This window comes from Bombus huntii, chromosome 4 (assembly GCF_024542735.1).
Source record: "Bombus huntii isolate Logan2020A chromosome 4, iyBomHunt1.1, whole genome shotgun sequence".
NCBI lineage: Eukaryota > Metazoa > Arthropoda > Insecta > Hymenoptera > Apidae > Bombus > Bombus huntii.
The window spans coordinates 3674211-3692837 of NC_066241.1; the positions used below are offsets into that span (position 1 = coordinate 3674211).

General features: G+C 47.2%; 2 protein-coding genes across 5 annotated transcripts in view; both read left to right on the forward strand.

Moving 5' to 3' along the window:
* The window catches only part of LOC126865239 (nose resistant to fluoxetine protein 6-like), a 221502-nt gene that overhangs the window by 179758 nt on the left and 23117 nt on the right, over nt 1-18627 (forward strand). The window lies entirely within an intron of this gene.
* The window catches only part of LOC126865241 (protein FAM102B), a 55027-nt gene that overhangs the window by 25697 nt on the left and 10703 nt on the right, over nt 1-18627 (forward strand). For all 4 annotated transcript variants that reach the window (XM_050617552.1, XM_050617554.1, XM_050617555.1 and 1 more), the window contains exons 3-4: nt 18200-18320; nt 18402-18592. In XM_050617552.1, coding sequence (XP_050473509.1) covers nt 18200-18320; nt 18402-18592 — 312 coding nt within the window. The remainder of the gene's footprint in view (nt 1-18199; nt 18321-18401; nt 18593-18627) is intronic.

An 18627-nucleotide genomic window follows, 5' to 3' on the forward strand; every position in this document is an offset into this window, starting at 1 on the left:
AAAGGCTGCCAGACGTTTAACCGAAAATGTACGCTTCGTTTCACCGTCAATTTTATTTAACGCCAAATTAACCGCCAAGTTAGAACGCGATAGAGCAATCAGCTCTGGTGCGCAGGTGGAGCTTTCAACGACGATATACAGGGTGATTAGTAACTGGTGGTACAAGCGGAACGGGGATGATTCTACGTGAAAAAAGAAATCGAAAATATAGAATAAACATTTTTCGTTCGAGGCTTCGTTTTCGAGAAAATCGACCTTGAATTTTCGCTCGGTACGCGTGCACTTTATCGCGTCTCGTCGTAACGGATCTCATCGTAGATCGTTGTCTCGATGGAAAAATTAAAAAAAGAAAAAAAAATTTTTATTTCGTATTTTCGACTTTTTTTTTCGCGTAGAATCACCCCCTTTCCGCTTGTGCCGCCAGTTACCAACCACTCTGTATATTTAACCGTAAAGATTCATCAACAGCAACAACAGCCTGAAAATCATCGTCCCTTTGATTTCATAATTTAATTAGCTTCGTCGTCGTAATTTTCGTTGCTTCGACGTCGTTCTAAACCGACTGTCGTAAGATGTTAAGGAGAGGCAATCGAATCTCGCGAGGAAATATTTTCATAGCCAGCGTCAACTGGCTTTGAATCGCGATTAAGGAGTCTCCTTTGCACGTGTCTTTGCTGCATAAACGATGACGACTACCGTTAATAGGTGGCGACATTGTGAGATCTTACGTAGGCCGTGCTCTTCTAGCGGAGGCCGCCGATGCGCTGTTTGTTTGCGGACTTGACACAATCGTGTTGGAATTTTCTACGAACAACAGTGCTTTTATATATCGTCCGAGTCTGCACGTAACCCTGACGCGGCCTAAGAAACCGTACTTTTCTTACGGAACGTTGTTCGTCGCATTTTCAGTCTCTTTGGTATCCCGATCTTGCTTAAATTGCAAACGCTCACGAGCAAACGACGACGTCCTTCGATTAATTTGTACGATCGATGTTCCATTAGGAGCCGCGCTCTAGTCGAAAAACATTGGAATCGAATGGCTAATTAATGGGTGGAAAGTAGGTCGGTCGTATGTTGATGAGCTTCACGGATGGTTTTAATCAACTCGCTGCGACGAAATCGTACGATTCGCCGTACGACGTTGAACGAAGTGTCTCAGTCGTGTGTAACGAGATAATCAAGTTCGATCGTTAGAGGACATTTTACCTGCTACGAATAGGTTTCGCTCTATTGCTTTGGCCGACTCGTCTCGCTAATTATGCGTATCGTGGCCGGCGCGGGTAGTTGACTGGAATCTGCGTCGAAATTGGGCCACGCTCTCTACGAACGCCACGGGGTTCTACTTTAAGCGTTGCCACCGCTCGCGTTTTACCGACACTTGAAAGCACTTAAGGCAATCTATACTGTCGTCGGGCGAATTCTTCTGGTGTCCTCGCTTCTCGCCGCAAACGTTTCCGACCGTCGTCGACGAGAAACCGCTTATTAAATCCGCTTGAAAGTCGTTAATGTCGGGCTAGGCGAAATTTTTCTTCCAGTCGAGTCGAGTCGAGTCGAGTCGAGTCGAGTCGAGTCGAGTCGTGTCGAGGAGAAGCTCCGAATGACATTCCGCGGTCTGCACAGTGTGAAAGGACCGCATAACGTTTTCATAACTCGTCAGGATTTGTGTAACGTCGCAAAGTATATACGAGTCTCGCGTCTTTCTTCATTCAACACCGTATACCTATAGTTGCAGCATCTTTGCCATGTAAAACACCTGTCGCACGTGCAATTCCAAGAATCGCAAGGAACCCGTTTCTGGCATCGACGAAGAATTTATGGAAAAATCAGCTTTCGCCGAGGATTCGCGGAAGCCGATTTGGAAAACACCTCCGGCGTAGAAGCGAGACGAACGCTTCGTTAAAGAAGCTTGGAACTCGTTTTTCGTTGGTGGTTGAGCGAGGTTGTCCTGGATCGTACAAAGTTACCGTGCGTGCCAGCGTAACGCTAATTATAGGCTCGTAATCGTATGGTAGCGGCGCAACGTGGAATAAACTTTGATACGTTTCTCGTTTTTTAAACACGATCGATTGCCTCTGCCGCGAATAAACGAGACGTACCGTACGTTCGTTTAAAAATTGAACGTTTGGTATCGTTTTATGGTGCGACATTGACCTTAAGTAGCAAGGATGCACACGTTACGTGCCACGTATTAAATAGCACGTGCCCCGCCGTGACATTTATCGTATCGGCAATTACGTGAAATTGCAGAATTATTGAAACGCACGTAATTTTTCGTTACGCAACTCTCGCAACAATTTTGCCTCGCAGTTCGATAATAATAGATTTTATCGACAACATACTAAAACGGCGCGTAAGGATATTTTCTGATGCTTCTTGCGGCGATCGGTTAGTCTGGTAACGAGACGAAACCGAAGGAAAATTTTACAGACTATCTGCTTCAAAGAGTACGCGCTTTATCGGCACGTAGGATGTCGTTATAAACAAACAATTTCCAATTCAAATTTTTCAACTCGAGTATATTGTACAGCCTGTGATATTAACACGTTGAATGCCATGGGGGTCACCGGTGACCACGATGAGATAAATTCATTAACGATGATTATACGTTGTAACTTATCTCTTGCGGATAATATTTCATCGCGTAATAACAAATTCACCGTCAACCTTGACCAAACCTTGTAAAACTGGCGTGGCATTCAACAACACGTGTTAAAATATCGCGTTCGTCGTTGAAAAGGAAGTTGGTCCCGACAGGGTTGAGGCGTGTAACGTTATCATCCGCGTTCAGGACAGAGTGGAATCGAAGGTTCGTTTCGAAGAATGCAACGATTCGCACGCCAAGCGATATTACGCGGTAAAGAGTCGATTACGTAACGATTAAATCATAGACTGCTCGAAGATCGTCTATTTTTCGTGCGGCAATTACACACATACTCGTCCGAACCGGTAGATATCTTTCCTTTTCTATTTCTCGTTGCTCCCGATCGCCGATAGTCTTCGTGTTCGCAAGGTTGCGGAATCGAGCGATCGACGAGTAAACTTCTATTTGCCTGCGCCACGCGACGCGTGCCCCATTATTCTCGAAGAATTCCGAATATCGCTCGAGTAGTAACTCGATTCTCACGTTTTATTTCTCTGTTTTCTTCCGAAACGAACTATTCGTGCGCGTTTCGCGAACAATGCAACGGTATTTCGCGGTTTTACGCGCGGAAACAAAGGCTTTCTAGTTCGATAGAGGCGATTACCTCCCACGTGCTGCGGCTATTACCATCGTACTTTAAAATCTGCCAGATTGATATCTCACAGAAATTGCCAGGCTGTATCTCTTCTTATATTTCCATCCGAGTCGTCTAAAATCTACAACCAATATTTTACGAGTTCTTCGACTCGGTTAAACTCTCCTTCGTGGGCCGCAGGCGCGTTCCATTTTTCCATACTTTTGTATTTTATCGAAGAAATAGAAAAGAGGAGAGAAAGAGAGAATGCGCTGTATAGCGTTCCGTGTAATACACCTTAGGTATATCGGATACGAGATATTTAACGGTAGAACACGCGTCTGAAAGTTCTTTGACGCGGTCGAGGTGCCAGCCTGATATATCGAATTTCTTTTTCAAACGCGAACGATACTGCTATCTATCCTGCACCGGTATATACATCAATAACAATCATATCACGATAGAACAGAGGATTGTAATTTCCACGAGGTTCCATTAGGAGAAAGTTATTGATTCGGTTCGACGTTCGTGTCACGGTCACGTGGGTGAACGTTATCGTAAATGAATTCGCGTGGCAACTTTTCCTCTCAGACTCCGCTCTTTCATATCGCGTTCCACGAGCCACCGATAATTCAACGATTCTCGCAAACGTTTCTGTCATTGGCATCGCTGTCGTTTTCACGATCGCGCGACATCGGTGTAGAACACCGTGTCTACGGAAACGTTCGCAGTTCGTATCACACGTATTCGAGAAAAACGTATCGGCAAGAAAGTGGGAAAATTTAGAACTTTCGTTAAAAATACCTAAACGTTAAAACCTTCGGCGAATAACGAGGTTCAGATTTTTCAGAAGACAAGCGCTGATATTTTTATAGCCAGCCTGCGGTCGATACGCTCGTCGAGAAATTCGTACTAAGAACGAGCGTCCAAAGGCTCCGACTCGAGATACGTAGCCTTCTGGCAACTTAAAATCCGCCGCTACTTTTCTCGAGGATGTGAATGTTTAAAAAAGGTAGCCCAGGAATTGCCACGTTGTCGGAAATCGTTTTCGTGCAGAGAAAATCGTATCTCGGCTGCGAGTCTCGACGGTTGTTTGCTTTATTTATTAAGAAGTTGCGATCGATTATAAAGCACGTGCGAAGGTACTTGCCGATAACCGCGTGAATTATTTGAACGGTCTGGCAAATGGTGTAGCGTCTGGGAATCAACGAAAACAGACAAACAGTTTCGCGACGGCAAATTATCGATCTGACTCGCGAACCAGATGCTTCTGAAAATTCAATATATCCAGTCTAGACGTTTAAAGGTTAACCTGTTTTTACGTCTGTTGTGTTATCGTCGTGTAAAATCGAGGCATGCGTCCGATGCGTACGTTCGTCGTACGGCTCTGCCAATCTCTTCGACGTTCCACGAAATTTCCATTTTGATAGCGTTCGCGTGGATACGCGCCGGCTACAGGGAACGGAACGGCAGCAACCTGCATTTCTCGGCAAACAGACAAATTTTCGTTCAACGAATGTACAACTCGATCGGAAACTACGCCAAGCCGGATTATTCGCTAAGCCGTATTTTTATCGTTCTTTTGTTTGCGAAACGCGACTGACCGAACTCGTAAAGAATTGCGGACAATTGAGACAAGAGGAAGCAGAAAATACAGCGGTACACGTGCAACGAGAAGAGAGAGAGAAGGACGTCGAATATCGATTTAAGCCAGGAAAGAGAAAATAACGGTCTTCCTATTTTAACAACGAGAACGATAATTAGAGGTAGAAAAGAAGCAAGTCAAGGGGTTAGATTGGTTAATTGCACACGCAACGGTTTCACGACAACACGCGCGAAACGTTTTCGTGTCGCGTATTCGCGTGCTAGTCGCAGGTTTCCTTGAGATTCGCGCGAAAGAACGCGCTGCGTCGTACTCGCGATAGCGGCTCGGCCAAACACTCGCGTTGAATCTAAAACAGATCGGGGAATTTTCGGTTGACGAAACCGGGCCAAAGGTGCGAACAGCCGATCTTTTTAGCCTTGATTAGAATGTCACCGACCGTTTTGGCATTCGTCCCAAAGCCACCCGTTCGTTTCTATCGCTTTCGCGTTGCGGGCCGCTCTCTACGATAATTTATACGCGCGTCGTCAATTCTCGCCTCTGTTTCACCGCAAAATGTCTCGCGCTCCGTGCTATTCGCTGCGTATCTCGTATACGAAAAGTATCGTTTCCGACGTGCTCCGTAGCGAGAAAGCAACGGTAGATACGCAAAGGAAACTCGCTGTAAAGGTATATCCCGATTAGCATCGATCGAGGAATTCGCAACAGCGGGCTTTCCATCTGTCTCGACTCTGCTCTTCCCGAGTACCTTCACTTTGCATTGTTACGTATTCATAAGCGACGTTACGTAAGCGGTTCGAACGAATAGTTAGAATTTCGCCCGGAAGCATTGGCCGTGGCGAAACGATGCGCTTGGAATCGCGCGTGCCTTGCAATTGCTCCGAACCGGAAGGGATGTCTTCGACTTTCTGCTTCAGAAGTGGTTTAATCGACCGATTTCTAGGCAAACTTTTATTTTAAACGAGTCGAAGGGCAGGATAACGTAGTTCCTCGCGTCAACGTAGCGGTAAGTTCAAAGTTGGAGTTCCGAGGATAGTCTCGGGGATAAGTTGTGGCATCGAAGACGATGGAAAGCGTACGCGCTCGAAGCTAACCGCAAATCCATACGTATTTACCCGACCAACGGGCAATCGCAATCTGCCACTAAAAGACCGGTAGAAGCCACGAAATTAAAGAGTTGTTCGAGTACTTGCAATTACGACAGCGCGCGCTTCAATTCCAACGAATCGTTATCGTAATTCCAGCGAGACAGATTGCGTTCCAGGAATGTTTTTAAGCACCTTAACGACGAAGAAGAATAGATTCGACGAGAACGAACGAGACAGACGTAGAATTTTTGGCCTGGCTGTTGCCGCTTTATCTTTTCATCGCCTTTATCGATAAATTTAATCCGTTACGCGTGTCGCAAAGACAGAGAACACGCGAAGATTTGTCCATCGCTGTTGTCGCGAACGGTAAGTGTCGTGAGAAAGAGTCGTCGATTCGTATTGATCGTGCGAACCTGGGCAACAACAATGTCTCACACATTCAATTGTTGCGTTACGTTAATAACGCGCAGACGTCGCGCGGCAGCGGGTGTACCTTAACCGATGGTAATTATCGTTCGTTTGCCAGCGAGCACATCGGCCGCCTATGTGTCGAACAATGCGGCATGTGACCGTTGTTACTGATAATTAGCGTGGCTGGTGGTTGTTCGCGATAACCGCCGATAACGCGATAAGAAAACACATTGTACTTACCACGCTGTTATCGTCTTTATTTCGAACCTCGTAAACTATCGCGCAATTAAATCTTATACAGCCAACCAAGCAGGACGATCTTGATCGAGTTTGGCGAGGTTCGAACGCGAATCGGAAAATTTACCGATAGAAAACAGTTCGAACGTCGTAACGACTAATGCGTGCATGGTACAGCGTCGAAGAAGGAACGCTGTTAATTTATACCGTTTAACCTTTTCAAGCTTACCGTTTATGCATACGCGATATCGCGTTGACTTTACGCCATTACGATCGTATTCCAGTATCGAGATGTAGGTATTCTGTCTCGAAATATGCGAGTCTGGTGCATTTAATTGTCCGCATCTTGTCGATTCTACCCTGCGACGATAGAAGCACGCTGTTAAACGAGAGATTCGTAACGTATGACGTTAAATATACGTTACAAAATATGTACTTGAAAGCGATTTTTATACGCAAGTAAACGTATCAAAAAGATAATTGTTTTCGACGAATTAACATACAACGATCGATCGATCGATCGATTCTTCTAGCACCTACGCGCGTTGCTTCCAAAAATGTCCATATCTCTCGTCGTTTGCACTTTTTTATTTATCGTCTATCGACGTCCTACATCGTCGTATTCCAAGTAACACCGATAACCACAAAGTTCGCGTTCTTTCTATTTAAAGAGAAGCTGTCCTCTTAGCAAACTGGTGTGGTTATTCAACCTGTTACCAACTGCTGCATTAATTTCAATGAATTCTCCGCGTTGAAAGTCGATACTGGAAAGCAAACGGTTCTTGAAACCTCGAGATCCTGCTTGTGACCGCGATCTCGAACGGAAGGTCTCGGTTAATTGTCAGCTTATAGTTAGCGCGTCTTATTATTAGTGCGTACACGTGTTCCTAGCAGCGGAAACGGTGCTCGAAAGCCGCGTACCTTTTCCTACACGGACCCGCCTCCGATCTAACGTATAACGGTCTCCCACGACGACGTTTCCCTTCGACAATTTAGACGCCTGCGTTTCGATTGAAGTCAACTCGATAATCGTCCGTCTTGACGAGCCGACTCGAATTCTTCCGGCTCGTGTCGATCTCAATCGTGATTCTCGATCCTCGGCAGTCACCGACTTTCCTTTGTTGCGGCCCTTCTCGCCGATATAGACGAAAGAAGCATGCGACGCGTTTCGCCTCTTCTCGCTTTCTGCCCGACCATCTACCATTCGATACCAGCTGCTCGCGTATTCACCGAGTCTTAGTCTTAGCTGTTACGTTTCCACTGGCTTACGTTTACTTCAAAGTTAAAGTTTTCCTTCATTTTTACCTAGAGTAGCAATCGAGGAAGCATAGAATCGTCTTCCAATGGCGTTATAACGTAAACGAACGCGCGTCGATTATCGATTCTTCGACAGAGCGGTGGATAAAGCGATCGAGAATCGTCCGGGAGAGACTTATCTTTCTGTCTCGCAGATGTTCCGCGTCCCTGCTAGATTTCTGTATAACCACGGGTTCTTCCGCGTTTGTACGAAATTTGCACAGAACGTATAATGTCGGAGATGAAGGGACATCAGGCCTTTTTTTTGAAATTTTGGGAAGATTCTCAATACTTTGGTCTAAACTATTTGTTATAGCTGTACTTAAATAATAGAATAGTGGGCTTGGACTGGAGGTGACACAACTGGTCGCCGAACGTAGCCACGGTCACGGGATGAACGTTTTTACCTAACAGAAGAAGTACCAATATCGAGGGACACACGTTGTATTAAGAAACAAGTCCCGGGCAAGAGCAATGTCGGGTCTACGCGGGTCTGCGTAGTAACGGCGCCTGGGATTTTGTCGATATCCCCGGTCAATATGCAATTGACAAATGCGATCGTATCGGTCTTTTATTCTTGTGATCACCTTGGACAGTTTACACGCATCGTCTTGTCTTTGCGTTTCAAAATATATTCTACCGGACAAAGAGTTCTCCCCGTTGACCGTGGGTTCTCGTTATCGAACCTAAGAACATTGTCTTTAACATCTAAGAGTGTCTAATCACCACGGTTAATTGTCGAACTTTGTAAAATCAACATTTGTACATATAATTGTGTAGGCGTGTCGTGATAGGTGCGTAAGGAATACTCAGATGTTTTAACGAACAATTGCTTATTAAGAACGAATTAACAGTCAGAGTCAACAAATAACGATTAACAGATACGATTAACAAGCAACAATAGACACCAAGAGTTCTATCGACGCGTTGCTGTGCAATGGTACTGAGGAGTTATTTATTTCACGGCGTAAGACGGACTGACTGCCCTTTTGTTCCGGATCGAACGGATTCTTCCCTTGGTTGCCCATCGATATCCCCCATTAGCGTGCATTCGTTAGATGTGCCGCCGCAGCTGGCACGCGTATGCTCTTTCGAGAATTCGGCGGAAAGAGCGTGAACATATCGATGGTGCATTGGGCACGTCGGTGTTGCGTTTTGACGGCGTCGCGTTTTGTATCCAGAGCCGTTGGAAAGTTCCGTGTCCCGTGCTGCCACAGATAAAAGTGCACAAAATATTCATAGAATACTCGGTTTCGTTCCTAGTAGATAACACGAATCTCTATTTATTTCCGTTTCTCGGCTGTGTCCACAAAGATATAAATTCGCAGAAAGATCCGCAGTCCGATAATATAACTCCATTAAGATAATTCCTAAGTACGATGATGTCGGAGATGCGAAGTTGTCGCTACTGTATCTAACAACTTGTTCGAGTTTCTCTTTAGCTGCGCTTTTAGATGGTTACATCTTCTCGCCGCCACGGTATTTCTATTCTTGTTCGTCCAGTTCCTTTTGGAGCGTGTGAAACCGATTGCAAACAGTGAATCGTTATCAACGCGCGATCCCATTACCAACAGCAAGCTTAAGCTCGTCCCAGGATATCAAACGAGATCGCGTTCTTCTGGCTAAGGGAACTGGTCAGCCCGGAATCGCGCGCCACTTACGCCTCGCCCGTGCCATTTGCTTTCTCGGTGTTTCCAACTCCATTCGAAATTGTACGACGCGCGCGTATCCTTCTGGCCAGAAAATCCGGCAGCTTCGTCGCGCGTTTTCTTCCTTCCCCGTCGAGCATCGATTACGCGAAATCACGCGATAACAGACGCGTTGCTGAGTTCGCGATCAACTTTTGGTCGCCTCGACCGATTCCGAATTTCATCGAGCATCCAAACATCGAACGCTTGCGATTCAGATCGAGAAAATCGCGGGCCTTCGTTTCCAGTTTTCGGATGTTGGCCATGGGGCGAAGAAACTTTGATCGTTTAGAAATTCGTCGTTCTTCGGCAGTTTCCTTTCTAATTCCAAAGATGGGGGACGAATCGTCGTGGCTATTAGTCACCCTCAACGATAGGTCGGCGATGGATATTTTTTCATCTATCGGCAAACGAAAAATTAACATCCGGTTTTTATCGTTTGAACCTTATCATGTGCGTACGGTGACCTTGCGATGTTATCGATTTCGTTTTATTATTTCCCGTGTTTTGTAGTCGACACGAGCAATTTACAATTCAAAGGTTCCTTTGCGAGGAAGACGTTATAACGACGCGAATGCGTGGATAAGCGTCTCGTTCCGGAGATTAATCGAGTCCGCTTAGTTCACCACTGCTTTGGTGCTGATCGGAACGGATTAAACGCGAGGACGGTGAAAAACAAGGAGACAGCGCGTCCTTTTGTCTCTAAGAGCGAACATGCTTTAATTCGAAATTTCACGTGCTGGAACGACGCTGCTTTCCGCTTGGCTCTTTGAAAACATCCGTGCCAGGCCTTGGACGTGATCGTAACGGAGATTTATTAATTTCCTCAGCGGTAACGAAGCGTCTTTTCGACTCGAACGTAACGAAATTGCGAATCTGCCAGAACCAAAATTCCGATAGCTGGCAGCCGTTCGTTTACAGTTACTTGCATTCTCCAGTTAGAGAAACGGTCCTCGTCATGGCACGTTCGTCGATCGACGTTTGGAATCGAGTCGTCGTTGCGGTACTTTTATATATATTCTGCGGAACGTTTATCCGAAGAACCATCGCAGTCGCAGTTGCGAGCGTAAATTGCAATTGAATTTAGAGATTGGCCGGAACGAGGTTCCAAATAAGTTCGTTCGCAAATGACCGCACCGATTGCGTCTCTATGACTAAAAACTAAAGTCGAGCGGGACGATGAAGCTACCTCGGAGAAAAAGCTGCGAAACGGGCGCAAGTCCGGGTAAGCGGTAATTATCGTACGTTAGCGACTTATCGGTTGCGAGCGTCGCTCGAACTTTACTCCAGTGGAATTAATCCTCGTGGGTCCTGGAAAATTCCACCACCAGCCCTCGCCAAATGTTCTTTAGCCCAACTTTGCTCGGGATTCTTCGCGATAGTCCTCCTGTACGACCACGATAAGGTTGGCAGCGGGTTTGCGCGTGCATTCGTCAGACACGGTGACAAACCGTCCGTGTCGTTAGTTAACGGGCCGTGGCGTTCAACGAGCAAACGCTGCTCGGAATTTACTGCTTCCAGGTTACGTAATCCGCGCGTGTTAACCATATCCGATGGATCGCGGATCGAGTACGAGGATTCTCGCAAGGATTCAACGCGATTCCTCGTTAACCGGATCGATCCACGCGAAAGATGGTAAGAACGTCGCTAACAGAAACTCGGAATAGTCGAAAAAAGAAAACGTTTATCGAATACGTTGACCTCCCGCTGCAAAGAGACGGAGTCGTTATGCCCACGCCCATTTCTTTCTTCGTTTTACCGTTCTGGACTTTCTGGAAAAAATCGTGAAACGTTTATCAGGGTAGCTTTGAAATTCGCTCGATCGAACAATTTCAAACAAATGTCGCGGAAGGAATTATTTTTAGCTTAGACCGTTTGACATTGGTCGCGGCAGATGGAGATTTATCGTTGGTTAGACGTTAGACGTTAATTTATTAGAACGGATCGAGGGGTCGATAAGACGGAATATTTGAGGAGAAGGCGCGGTTCTCGATTCAATGGGGAAATTGTGTCCGCCCGTGAAATATCGCGCGATTGTGTAGCGCGTGACGCGTGACGGCGAAGGCTCGCGTGCAAGGTGAATCAGAAATAATCGCGAGATTTCGTTGTCCCTCCGTCGCAATATCAATCGATTCGTTGTTTCGCCGATTACGCCGGACGGTTAAACGCGAATGCATCGATCAAAACGAAAATAACCGTGATCCGCCTTCGGCCTGAATAAACGGTCGATTGACTGGCATCCATCGAAAAAAACCGCCTCCGCGGAGAATCTTAATCACAGGATATTCTTTTCGAGTCAGTCTCGTTTATGAAGTCATCCGATCGCGTTTTCTCTGTACCATGTATGCGCATCTACGTATACGCATCTGTATGCACATCGTACGTGGAAGATGGCGAAGCACGTTCGATGTATCGAGTATCGAGTTATTTAGAACGCTACTGCAGGAATGTTATCTATTTTTTAATTTTTATCCTCATCGAGTCTCTGATAACTCGCGAAAGACTATCTCGTTCTTCTTACGCGCATATTCTCACCACGTGCGAGTAAATTTCACATTGTGCGAACGTTATCTCACGCATATACCGTTCGTCATTCGTATTTATCGAAGTTACTCGGACAGCTTTTATCGTGGAAAAAAAGCCCAAGCGTCCACCATCCTACGCAAAGTCACAGAGTGGCTCGAAGGAGGCATCGATAGCCGCGAATAAAATCGAATCGAACCGCGTTACGCTATTCGACCGTTTGCGACTACCTTGGCAACCGTATCGCCGATTACGAGACACGACCGAGCGATCACCTGTGCGTGAAAGTGCTACGAGAGCCGACCGTTCGCTCGCGAATAGCTAAGTACACGCGAGAACATGGGCTTGCATTTTCATCCGAACTCGATTGCGAAACTGCGAATGACACACAATCCGGACAGCCTTGGAGCAGCCTTGCCCACGGCTAATGCAACGGTCGAGCTCGTTCGTGATCCGTGAATTATACCCGGTGACGTCGGTGAAAGTTATACCCGTGATCCTCGTATCGATCGTTCGGCGATCAGTTTCGCGAAATCACGGTGCGCTCCACGCATACGCGAGAAGAAATTTCGTTGCTGCGATTTTTCCAATCCACGCGCGCTGGGATTTCGTATCTCGACCGAGGGAAAATTGCATTTCGTTCTTTGAAACGCGTCTGAGTGGAGAAACGGCCTCGTTTCGTCGTGCATCGCCGTCGTAAGGCTAGATCGAAACGTACGGATGGTTTGCAGTCGAGGCTCGACCTATTAAACTCGTAATTGTAGCCGTGGCAACGGCGGTCTTTATCGCTTCGTGTTTAAGAAATTAATCGAAGGTTCCGTCGTTGTTGGTCGTCGATTCGGTCGTTAACTTTAAGGGGTCCACCGGTACGCTCCATGTTCCCGCTTACGAATCTGACCGCTTAAAGGTTACTTACTACAAAGCGGTCACCATAATCAGCTTAATAGGTCTCTATGGACAGTGCTTAATCCCCACAAGGACGTCGTACGCATTGTCTGGTGTACGCGAATTGATTTCACGAAATACTCGGATCGACCGGAAAAGCGCAAAATCAGGGGAACACGGCCGATGGCTTTTTTCTGTTCGGGCTGTTCGAAGATTTTATCATTACCGGGGAAAAGCTCTTCCGATTCATTTTTATTTCGCCGTGTACTTGAAATTTTCGCTCCTAACGTATTCGACGAATTCGACGTGTAATCGAATCTCCGAGTCGAATTTGAACGTTTTCGTGTTTGCAAAGATTCTTGAATCGGATTCTGCAATTCCAGTTTTATCGTTTATTTCGATTTTCCAAATCTGATCGAAAGATCAGAAGTTTAAAAAGCGTGGAAGAGGAAAGTTTCGCTCGCTTGTTTTTCTTTCGAAGCACCGATGATTCCGCCGGTTGGACAAGCAACGTCGCTTTTTTTCGGCGTCGCGGCGCGCCACGAGCGTCGACCGCTGACATATTTGGAGCAACGACTCGGTCCAATTGTCCGCCGAGCCATCGTCGTTGCAGCGCTGGCTATCTTTCGCCGTTGATTTTTTCCCGTGCTCCAGTCACTTGCTTTCTTCCCGTCTCCTCCTCTTCCGTCTCCCCGCCTCTCGCTTCTCCGTCGCCTGCTATCGATCTAACGCGTTCCGTATCGCCAGATCGAAACAATTATTCGAAAAATGAATTCCGCTTGCTTGTAGAAGATGGGACACGGACAGAGCCGCTTTGTCGCGTATATCGTTCTTCCAGATCGAAGAGATGGCACGGTTTCTCTTATTGGATCGGATCAAACGCAAACTGCAGGACGACCGAGTACGTTCGAGCGAATAATAGATAGTCGCATAGTTACAGGTTCGATATCGTTGGGTGCAATTTGCACTTGGCGTAGGAGACGAAACCACGGAGCGAATTCATGAAATATTCAAGACGGTACGTTATTCTTTATCCGTATCGTACGTAGAGAGACAAAAGCAAAGTGGAAAGCGGCGAAGAGGGTAAAGGAGCGCGGAGATTCGTCGCGGAGCACGACCACGAAGACCTGTTGACATCCCACGCTGATATCAACCGTGGTAGAATCGTCGTAGGAAGAGCAGGATCAACGATCAAATTACCGAGCGCGCACGGTGGTTGAATTTAATCGTCGCCTTCGCCTTCGATCTACTCGGTCCACGGGTTAAATTCATTCCGTAGCTCTTATCTTCGTCCGTCGAACTGAAAATTGTGGGTATACGATGGAAAGTTCGCCGTAGACGCCAACTCCTGAACGACCACGATCGGCGGGTGCTTGAATTTTACCAAACGAACGTTAAATCGAGCAACCGGATCGCTCGAGTCGGACGAAATGCGTCCGCAAAAGGAAAATACGAATTCGCTTGGGAAATCGCTTCACGCCGTTTACGGTTTCTTTTTTTCGCGTACAAAGTTTCGTCCCTGTAATCGGAGAATCGATTACAAGGCTTCTTGCTCCCCAAGCTGCTGTGCAATATCGTTTTACGAGCGCGACGTACGTTGGATGGACTATCGTCCGGCACGCGAGCAACCATGTTAAATCGTGTTTCCGGATTGCGTCGATTCCCTGGATACACGTGTCTTTTATCAAGGAATCGATAACTTTTGTAGCCGTGTGCCGCTTACTTTCTGTTTGCGAAACCGTTGCCAAGCAACGCGCCCTTAATTAAATAACCAAAGACCAACGACAAGGTGTCGAGCGAACGTTCGATTGGAAATTCGACATCCATCCGAGAAGCGGGAAACGGCAAAAGTTACAGCTTTCTCGTTAACGGAACTCTAACCAGAGGGAAAACTTTACGACGCTGTTCGGTCCACGTTTGTCGATTCTCGTCGATGGAACGTCGATCAACGGTGGCGAATTTCGTGTTCGCGTTGACACTGAAAATTCGTCGGTTCCCAGGGCTGTGGCTATCTAAATTTTTGGACACGTTAGAGGATAGGTCGACCCGGTTTCCACGGTAATTGGCTCGCGTTTCCCACCCGACGGACAACGGTTTGTCTCCGGACCCGTGCGAATCCCGCAGCTCGGCGGCCGTCCCGCTGCCAAAGCGTCGACCGTGGTTTCGTTGAACGCTTCTGCCGTGCTTTCGCAAGCTGCCACGATATCCTCGCGTTACGTTCGGATAACGGAATTCGTTGCCCGGATAATCGACTCGATAGCGAGAAAGAACGATCGTCGGTTTATCCGATCTTTCTGGTTATCCTTCGATTTGTGGCGGCACTCGACGAGAAATACCGCCACTCGGCGCTAACTTACACCGGACGACGGTAGCGCAGTGGTTAGCGCCTTAGATTGCGAACGTTCTTCGGGACCCGGGTTCGAATCCCGGCCGCTCATAGTCCAATTTTTCTTCCACGCATCTAAATTAGAAGAAAAATAGCAGTACCCCGGCAGCTACATCTACAGCCAGCATCATCTACAAGTATCACGGACAACAATAATATTACACCTCAGATTCTTGAATTTATCGTGAAAAACGAAAAGCCTACGTTAGAGACGATATTCTGTACGTTATGTCGGATAGCTACTCGAGCTTCTGTTAGGACGTAGCTGTAGCCGAAAGAAACCGCGACGAAACACGTTCTTTCATCAAAGGCATCGCTAAGGGACCTTTCGCCAGAATCCGAGAAGAAAAGTAGTCGATTCTGCTTCGCGTTCGTTCCATCTCCGGGAAGAGGAAAAGATAGGTTTTAGGGCCGAACAAACAGCGCGTAATCGCAACGACTACTCGTTGTTCGTGGGATTACAGAGCGCAGTTGCAGATCCAGCGGATAAATGCTAAATTTACGCGAAATTTATTCCTAGATGACGTCGATTTTCGCGCGTGAAATTACGCTCGTCGCGAGATACGATCCGCGTTTAACTCGACGACTGCGGTATCGCGAAAGTTTACGGCAGACTGTGTGCACCAGAGGCAGATGAAAAGCATGACGGAATTAGGGTCGTCTGGTATCGCGATACGGAGCGTGGCTCGGCCAGGGTTACGAAGCTTCTTCTTTCTCGTTCTCGTCGTCGAGAAAGGTGAGAGGAGGTCGGTCTTGTTATATCGATATTCAGGGGCTCGTGAATGCTTTTGCCGGTAGCCTACGTGACCGTAATTCCTCGACTGGATGCCTCGTCACGTTCGTAGTTCGTGGGAAATCCTTTTTTTTTCGCCGGTCGGGATACGTTCCGGAAATAGTGGCTCCTTTGATCGAGCTAAAGACGAAAGCGACGTTGCGCGGGGGCGGAAGGTAAATTCCGCGTTTCGCGTGGTAGAGTGCGACCAAATCGCCTTCACCTTGGTGAAAACACGGGACGACCGAGGACTCGAATTTCCTCGGCGATTCGCTGGCCCAGCTTCTCCGACGACTACTACTCGTCGGCTTATCCGCGATTCTTACGCTCCGTACGATCGTTAAACGTAATTAACCTTGCACACTGTGACCGTGAAATTGTACGCTAGCGGGCGATCACGGTTCGATTATTTTGAAAACGTCGCTTCGATAATTAGCTGCGGTCTCTCGTATTTCGTCGATCGAGTTTGAAAATTTTGGTCGTGCGCCGAGTCGACGAGTCGGACACGTTGCGCGATCAGACCGTCGCGAGAATAACAAAGAAAACGACCACGCGTTTCATTCGTTATCGGTTATCAGCAGGCCGCGTCGTCGCTCGCGTCCTGTCCCTATAACCCACTATCCGACATTTAATCGCGACAGGATGCGCGTTTCATCGAAACTTTCGAAAATTGCGCGTGACGCGCTCGGCTCGTCTCGTCTACGCGCCTTCCTTCCGGTCAACGGAAGTTCGTTTAAAAAAGAAATTAAGCGTGACGAAGCTAAGACATTTTTACTCGATCATCGATCTTCCGCTTCCTTTGCCAAGTACTATTTATTCTTTGAGCCTGCAGTAGCTGCTACATGTCGCGAAAGAGTAAAGTATTCATCGTGATTAATTGCCAGACATTTTTGATAAAATCTGTTGGCGAATAACTAAAACTGCCGATTCCACTGAAACGGCAATCCTATCGCAGACAGCAATAACAGGGTGACTTTTCCAGCGACCGATACGCGCATCCGGATAACAGTGGACTAAGGCAAACCCGTTAAGCCGTGCGATCTCGTTAACGAGTCAAATCCGCGCGACAAACGTACACACGGTCGACCGATGCGTTTACAGGCGACGATGTCGGTTATCCGTTGGTCGATTCTGCGAAAACTGCGAAGTACGATTCGGTATTTCCATCGTTCAACAGGATGACGACCGCGCGTCTTGGAGATCGCCTTTGTCATTGCGTTCTCCTCGACGGCGTTTTGTTCCTCGGAAGTTTTTCCGCTCCCCGTGCAAGGTCGATACGACCCACGGGGTGGGTCAGGACGAGCGAGGAGGGTGCGTGTGGCGTGGATGGCGTTTACGAGCCGGAGTGTGCTCGAAAGGAGCGCCAGGCAAATGGGAAAATCCACGAAAACCCCGTTGCATTTACTTGCCATTGGAACAGCGTGTCGTAAAATCGTTGTTATCCGAGAATTTGCATTTCGTGGCAGGCCGAGCAACTTTCTTCTTCTTTCTGCGTATTTTGCATAGGTAATGCAATTGATCGTGAAACGTAACAACGCGCGCACGGTATATCTTTATCTATCTAGTTCGATTGCAACGACTCGACCGAAGGCCATCGAGAGACAGAATTCTCTGTCCTCGAATGAAAATAGAATAGGAGGGCTGGTTTATCACACGCTACTCGCCAAACACGTACGAGCCGCTTTCTAGCTTTGGCTCTACGCGTACTTACATTGCGACTTATATGGAATTCGTCGCGCGAGACATAAACAACGACGGCGCACAATTCAGCCCTTTGTACGATTCGATACGTGACGATGACGCGACCGCCGAGCGGATGTTCCCTTACCGGAAGCAAAGTGGTCTGAATATTCATTTAAACGACCGGTTGGTAGATGCCGGTGAGAACTTACCAGATCAGCGGTGTCCTGCGCGAGACCGTGAATCATCGTTGACCGTGAATTTCGTTTAGTCCCTTTGTTCCAACAGCGACCACTTGCAAACTGGTCACCGAAATTCGTTCGCGTTTCGATGCGTCGCTCGTAACCGCGTAGCAAAATGAAAATGCAATTAAGTGTCTCTGCACGCATATTCATGTGTTTCTTTTTCGTTTCAGGGAGGAAGTGCAGGAGCATACCGTCAGATGGGACGCTAAATTCGAGTTTTTATGCAAAATGAGTGCCAATGCGTCCACCGGTGTTCTCGATCCGTGTATTTTAAGGATATCCGTGAGAAAGGTGACTCGTTTGAATTTGCCCCTGAATGGGCCCCAAGCGTTTCCCTCTTCTACCTGTTCTAACGATAGATCATTTTCGTAGGAACTGAAGGGAGGCAGGTCCTTCCAGAAGCTTGGTTTCACCGACCTGAACCTCGCCGAATTCGCAGGAGCTGGACTCTGCAGAACGAGGTATCTTCTGGAAGGCTACGACTCGAGACACAGACAGGACAATTCCATGTTACGCGTTGCCATCAAGATGAACATGCTGTCCGGAGATATTCTGTTCAAAGTGTAAGTTGCAATCGACGTGTTTCGTCGTCGTTTTG